The following is a 7,205-nucleotide window of genomic DNA, read 5'->3' on the forward strand; positions in this document are numbered from 1 at the left end:
CTTGTCGTCTTTAATAAAGATGTCCAAAGTAAACCAACTGGGCTTGTCTAGGAACGTTAGGAATCGGGAAGCGGAGACTGAGGAGTCTCGCTCCACAGTAATGTAAAAAATTTAAACGTACATCTGTCTCGTATAATTTAAAAAACTTTTAAACCCTCATAACAGCCTATGGCTGCAAATCTGCTTAAGGAAAATTTTTTGCTTTGGAAAGGGAAATGAATCCAGTGAAATCTGAATTTCTGCTTAACAAAGTAGCACCTTCTGCAAAGAAATTTTACGCAACAAAACTTGACGACCAAGATATCCACCTAAATTAACTTTGGAGTTTGTGCAGCATAATGCAAATACTGCTGATTTGTTTAAGCTTTTCGGCTATGCGTTTCCTTGAAAAACGATTGACAGATTTATTTGCGGCATTTTGGGATTTGAATACATGGTAATTAAGCCTACTCTTGATACCACTTGTGATAGGTCTTCTTTGTTTCTCTGCTTAGTTTATTTGCTTCAGTTGTGCTTCTGCTAATCAAAACCTATAGGACGTCGGTTATTTTCATATGCTGCGATTTTCGGATATTAAATTTTGTAGTGGATATGTTTGACGGTAGTTCGAAGCTGTGATTCACATCCTTTTAACACGAGTTTTCACTTGTTGACAAATGCACTGTAGCTTGTTCATTAAATCGAATCTCTTTACAGTCTCGAAAGCGGTGGCAAAGGCCGCAAACTTTAAACCTCTCTTACGCGACCGAACAATCTTACGACATTTACGATGATGAAAATGAAGTAAGTTGGCACCCGTTCTACACTTACTTTCCTCTAGTATTTGTTTAATTTATCTTTCCTTCATTTAAGCCTTCGACTCCACCAAAGGTTCCATGCTTTTCACCTCCTCCAAACCTGGTTATGGTCTCCGAAAATCTCAATCTTGCTCCCTTCTCCCAACGTGCGGTTGTCGACTTTGGCGATTTTTTAACCGTCGGACTACCATCCACTCGCTACTTGCGTCTCCGTAATCTCCAAGCTTCATCCATAACCGTGTGCATCTTCCACTTTTCTTCCATTTATCCGATTTGTTTGTTTCCTCAAGTGTGTTTATACACTTACTTCCAGGTTCACTGTAAGCGCTACCCAACTAGTGATGAATTCACCCTCTCCTGGCTTCTGACAACTAAGGAGAATGCTGAAAACCTCCCAGATCCAGAGACTCAAGCTCTCATCGATACCTCTGCCCCCCCAATCAGTCTAATCTCTTCCCAAACCATCCATTTGGGTCCTCATGGTGACTGCCTTCTGCGGGTGATTTGGACACCAAAACCGGGTCCTTTGCCATCAGTTTTGGGCGCAAAGGCGTCCGGGTCCACAAAGCTTCGTCATGTTCTGCAATTTCGATTCAGTGGCGCAGCTGTTGTGGAAGCAATACTTGTCGCTACTAGTGTGAAGCAGCCCACTAGAGGTGGTAAAAAGGTGTGGAAGCGGCCTCATAACTTTTTGGTGAGTTGAGAAGGTTGTACTTCATGTAGGCTCTTGCCGACTATACGACGTAGTCATATTTTTTTCAGTGTCATCGTAATGGCAGTCAGGAGTATTCCTCTACTAGATCCGTTTTTCGCAGTTATCAGAATTCAAACCATGAGGCAAGTTGTAATTGACAAATTGAATTTTTTTTTCTGTTTCATTTTTTTATTCCGGCACATTTTTTGGACTGAAGGATGTTTGGGTTCTTATCATAACCCAAATAAAGGGCTAATTTGTTGATTAGATTTCACGATGCTATCTATAGGAAAACAATACTTGAAATATTTAGTGAATGAGATGTTATTTGAGTATTCCAGCATTGTTTGGAAGATGGCATTTATAATTTACCCTGATCTTGAAAAAGTGCTGCTCACAGAATACAAAAAAATATTTGAATGATCGTTTCGTTTCAGGTATGAAGCCTGATGTTTGCTACGCCTTTGTGCGGCCTAAATTTGCAAATTCATCCACTTCCCACTTTTTGTTCGTCTTCGATCCATCTACTCAGATAGATATTTCCGGATCCATATGCCTCTGAGCCATTCATTCCAGCTGTGATACACTGATTTGTCGTTCTTAATCGTTCAATTTTTGGTTAATCATTCACGTGTTCACAAATTCCTAGTTCTACAATTTATGCTTGATCCACCGATTGTTGAACCTGATTTCTCCAGCTCATTCCTCTATTTGGCTGTCCAGAGGGTCGGGAGGTTGTGGGGTCGTGGTAGGATTTCTTTCTGTAGCTTAGATTAGCCAGTACACAGTTCTGTGTAGGCAGTAGCGTCAGTTACGTTGTACGATCGTTGCCCTAGCACTTAGGCCCAATCTTCCCTTATTTCATTTCCTCCAATCAGGCCTCTTGACGAAACCACAATGTTGGAATGGAAAGGCGGTGATCAGCTGATCAATTGAGATTTATAGACTTTTTGAAATTTATTATTATTAAAGGGCAAGTATTCATCTCTCCTTCACTCATCCGCTTCTATCTCATTGTAGGATTTTTCAATTATCTTTAATTCACTCTGGTCTATCGATTTACCTATTTCTCTAATAGGTAAATTCCTATCTTCTACGCGTCCGTCTTTGAATTACCCACCACAAATTCATCTGCTGTGGATTTGTTTGTAATTCAATCACCCACAGTGCCTCACCCCACCATTGATGATGACCGCATCATCTACTCCGAATCCGTTCATCCATCCACTTCACCTGTCTACCTCTGGTCTAGTTATTCGCCCCCAAATTAGTTAATATTCGGTTTATTTCATGCAGTCTGGGTCTATCAAACCATCCTCGCCAAACTTTAATGCGTTTATGTTTGCTTGATAGCTCATCCTACATGCCTTCCATTTTACATACATTTAGTCAGTGACATCCTTTTTTCCATTTATCTCAGAGCACGGAACGAGGGACTTTTTTACTACCTCTCTCCAACTTAAATATGGACCTCAACGGAAATGTTATCGAACGCGGCAAAAGTGGTCCAGTGTCTCATTGTTCCACGTCCGCACAGTCGGTTGAGGCGACCCTTCGGCCCTCTCGACCTTCCGAAGTGTCTTTGGCTGCTGGGAAGAGAAGGCTGATGCGTTCCTCGTCAGGACTTCGAGCTCTGGGTTCGTTGGCTCACTGATTGAACTGCCAATTGACTGCTCCACCTTTTGGTTTTTCGAGTTGTTTATCAGTCACCGTTTATCCAGAACTGAAAATCAGTTTTTTAGCCAATATTTTTATGGCATCTTAGTTTAGAATGAAGATGTGGCGGCGTTAACCTAACAGTTGTCGAGTGATTTTGATTTTGCATTGTAAGTTGGCTGTCCCTTAGTTCATCTTTTAAAGACAACAACGGTAGGTCTCTGTGACATGCACTTTGTCAGTGACGAAGGAATTGAAGTGTCTGTTAGGTGATGAATAGTCAGTGGTTTGTAGGAAAGCAAGACTTTGAAGCTAGTTGCTTGAATGGACTCGTACTTCTTACAGTTGCCTCAAAATTGCTTCTTAGGTTTTATTAGAAATGCTAGCAAGTTATGTGCTTATTGAGATGGGTTAGAAGGCAAGAATAGATATTTCCTTTTTGCTTCCTCTTTCCTACAGCCGCATTTATGACCAGTCGCGATCGGCATCGTTCCCAATCGTTGGACATGAGGGATGCAGTCTCGGTCCTGGCGGCGGAGGATTTTCGGACGCCTCGGCGATCTATCTCTACCGCGAACGATCTACAGCGAACTCCGGAAAATGAGGCAACCTCCTTCATCTCGCCCGCTCTTCTTTCTCCTGTGGTGAAGAGAGGTGCGTCCTGGCTTTGGTTCTGAGTGGACAATCAACCCATTTTGTCTCACTTCTTCTTTAAGGCGTTAAGATTGCGTTGGTCTAGATGCTAGAGCTGTCTGCAACCCTAAAAAGCGTTTCTGTTCCGATTTCCTAGAAGTTTCCCCTACATGCCTCGTTCTCCACCTAGGCTGTCTCAACTCACTTGTTCGGTTCTGTAAGGCCAAGATCAAAATACTATCAGTACAGGAGTGCGAAACCACCCACTATCTCCAGCAATAACGCACGCTCTCTTGCTTACTCAGACGGTCTGCGATAAAGACCGGGATCCGCGTTCATTCACATAATTATTTGTTTTGCACACTAGGTGACATCACCACATCAGCGAATCACTCGCTGAATACTGATACAGTCAGCTTAATGTGAACTTTACATCTTCCTAAATTGTTGTGTGGAATGGTTTGGAAGTGCAGTTTGTGCTAGTTTTAAGAATATTCACTCATGTTTGGCGTCATTTTTGATGGTCTCAGTTGTAGCATTGGCGCACAGATCACCAGAACTGTGGCCGTATCTTTGGCATTGAATTGAATGGCTTGGAAGGGACTTTTACCTTGGTTCAATCGTGTGTTGTATTTAAGCAATATGTAATCCATTCCTAAGCAAGCTGGATTATTTTTGGACTTGTGACTATTTGGTTGGTAAAGCAGTCAATATAACCGGCGGATGGATTAGCCGATTACTTGATTAATTTGTTCAGACCACATTTAAATTACTTTCTGTTGCCACTGATGTGTTTCCAGACACTAGTATCATCTTTGCCACTGGTGCTTGTCGCAGTGGGACTAGCAGCACCGCTGTCACTTCTACCACAAGCATCAACAACAGTAGTGCCAATATCTTCGGTTGGGACGCCTCAGCTGCTCTCTCTGCGGCCAATGAGACTGGCTTCACTCGGTGGCTAAATCACCTTTTCGCTAGTGGGCAAATCACTCGATCTTCTGTCTCTGACGGTGATCCTGCAAGCCGGGCAGAAGGTCCCCGTGCGGCTCTTTTGCGCCTCCTTCATTCCCCAACCTTTGCTGCACCTGCACATCGCATCGAACGCGAGATTGATGGCCAGAGACTGGTGGTCAATCGGGATCTCAATTTTCGTGACGATAAGGGTGAGTGCCTGATCACTTATAGTTTCCCTGGCTCCTTTTGCCTTGAATGGTCTCATTATATTCTGCCTGGGCTGTATCACCGGCAGTAGTGCATTCTCAGCGGAGTCTGACTACAACAGGGAGGGTCCAAGTTGTGAGAGAAAGTGATACCCTATTTACTAAACAAGCTTGGCTATCCACTGCTTTATGTGCGGCCGTGAATGCTCAAATGGGATCAACCATGTCTGAGTCATAGCTAATTCGCACGGCACTACCAAGTATGGTCGGCCATTGATCAGGAACCAATCAAGCCCTATCTCCTCATGCGCGTGGCTATTCTTGATCATTCAACCACCTATTGTTTTCTGCTCGTCTCCAGCGGCTCGGTTGGCTATTGCATGGGTACTCGTGGCGCATCCATCCACGTAAATCCCAACAGTCTGTCTGCCTTTCAACCTAAAGTCTATTTCGTTTACATTATCAAAACTTGGATTCTTGTAGACTTACATTTTGTCCTCGTTTGTTTAACTCAGGTTCTTCGCTATACTCCACTTTTAAAATTCAGCATAAAATGGTTAGTTTAATCGCCTTGAATGTACTTTCTATATCAAGGAAATATTGGGGCATGGGATTCTTCAATGATTGTTGCCACTGCAGTATGAACATTTCTTCCAGAAGAATTCTAAAACTCCGTCAAAATAGGCATGATTAATTGAACGAGTAGTAAGATGGGAAGAAAGGTAGATTACTTCTGAGATGGGAATGGGACCAGAGAAAGCAGAAAGCAGAAAGGATTGCACACGTCCTCTTTAGTACCTCTCTTCAGTCGACTTCGATGTCCTTTGTGGCTTGAATGATCGGTGGGTATGAGACTGGAGAAAATGAGGAAACCAGGAGATATAGGGAAAGACCAATACATTATTCTTCCTCTGCCCCATAGGTCTTCAACGTTGCATCTGTGACCTCTTTACCTCTCACTATGCATCCGTTTGGCTGTCGCCCTGTGTGGACGTGTTGACTGAACTTGTGCAGTCGCCAGAAGCACCCATGGCCATCGTAGCAAAAGCTTCCGCATTGAGCAGGCGGGTTCACAGGTGCCTCTTTGCTGATGTGCCTCCGCTGCCAAAGAAGAAGGGGACGAGGAAAAAAGCCAACTCAGCAGGAGAACATGAAGCCGACCCGATGTTACTTGCAAACTGGAAATCAGTGGGAGGTAGGCGGAACCAGGGGAAATACCTCCTCCCTCTCCTCCCACCTCTTCCCTTTTTTTCATGGCGAACTGAACTAACCGTCGTGTCTATGTGTATTTGTAGCCACATCCTACACTGAACACTACAACCAGCAAATCGTGAAGCGTTGTCTCACCCTCATTTGGCTGTTGGATCAGGCTAAGATGAAGAGGGTTTTGCGACTCGACCCATGCCTTTTCAATGTATCAGCCCCAGTGAAGGTGAGTTGTACCTGCTGATTAATTATCATCAAAGTGGTAGCATCTGTGGATTCGATGTATAGCATCCAGGCACACTGAAGTGCTCCTCGTCTCATCTAAACTTTATCTCTGCAACATTCAAAAGTCAGAATCTTTATCAGAGCAGTGGTGGCCAGATAACTTTGGAGATAATCAACGCGACTCCTATATAAGTAGTGTATTTGTATGAGTTATAGGCATCATATTTAAAAACGAAATATTTTTTTCGGTTGTTGGTGTCAATTCTTTGGGTAACACTAGTTTGGTACGTTCCAGGGAACTGGTTGATGTTGTTCCGGTAAGCGATTTGCCTGGCACCCTACTGATTAACTCCACATAAGTAGCATGGAGAAGTTTTCACCACCACCGACAGTTCTCGAGCGCTTTGTCGCTGATGGTATATGACCATGATTGGCAGACAATTTTGGGTCATCGAAGGCCACCATTTGTTCAATTGTTAATGCAGTAATCGAATGGGCCAACCGACAAGCCACACCATAATTTGTGTGTGTCCGTTACCCTTGGCTCAAGGCGAGGCTCGGTGAAGGACGACCCAATTGTCGATCCAATTCGTTTGCCGACTTCAATTATGCTGCATGCCTTTCATCTATGGAAGTTGGAATTTTCATGCTCCATTATTCAAGTAGCATCATTCCATTTCATTACAAGGGCCAAACTGTTAACTTCATTTAATTAGCATGAGCATGGGTGTTTAACATTTCACAGTTACCAACTCCTTAAATGTTATTTTTTTGGACGATTTTGAGTCTTCAAATGGCTTTAACCGGACTCAATAGTAATAGGTAGTATTTGCT

At 43.3% G+C, this 7,205-nt stretch overlaps 1 protein-coding gene across 1 annotated transcript in view; it reads left to right on the forward strand. All coding sequences in view use genetic code 11, as the record gives it.

The window, feature by feature from the left end:
* The window catches only part of EGR_04944 (Abnormal spindle-like microcephaly-associated protein), a gene marked incomplete at both ends in the record, with an annotated part of 17,574 nt that overhangs the window by 401 nt on the left and 9,968 nt on the right, over positions 1 to 7,205 (forward strand). The window contains 9 exons of the mRNA XM_024494193.1: positions 668 to 783; positions 853 to 1,035; positions 1,111 to 1,491; positions 2,912 to 3,128; positions 3,607 to 3,801; positions 4,581 to 4,943; positions 5,863 to 6,135; positions 6,236 to 6,372; positions 6,922 to 7,033. Of these exons, the coding sequence (XP_024351430.1) occupies positions 668 to 783; positions 853 to 1,035; positions 1,111 to 1,491; positions 2,912 to 3,128; positions 3,607 to 3,801; positions 4,581 to 4,943; positions 5,863 to 6,135; positions 6,236 to 6,372; positions 6,922 to 7,033 (1,977 nt within the window). The remainder of the gene's footprint in view (positions 1 to 667; positions 784 to 852; positions 1,036 to 1,110; positions 1,492 to 2,911; positions 3,129 to 3,606; positions 3,802 to 4,580; positions 4,944 to 5,862; positions 6,136 to 6,235; positions 6,373 to 6,921; positions 7,034 to 7,205) is intronic.

This window comes from Echinococcus granulosus (assembly GCF_000524195.1).
Source record: "Echinococcus granulosus chromosome Unknown EG_S00033, whole genome shotgun sequence".
NCBI classification, from domain to species: domain Eukaryota; kingdom Metazoa; phylum Platyhelminthes; class Cestoda; order Cyclophyllidea; family Taeniidae; genus Echinococcus; species Echinococcus granulosus.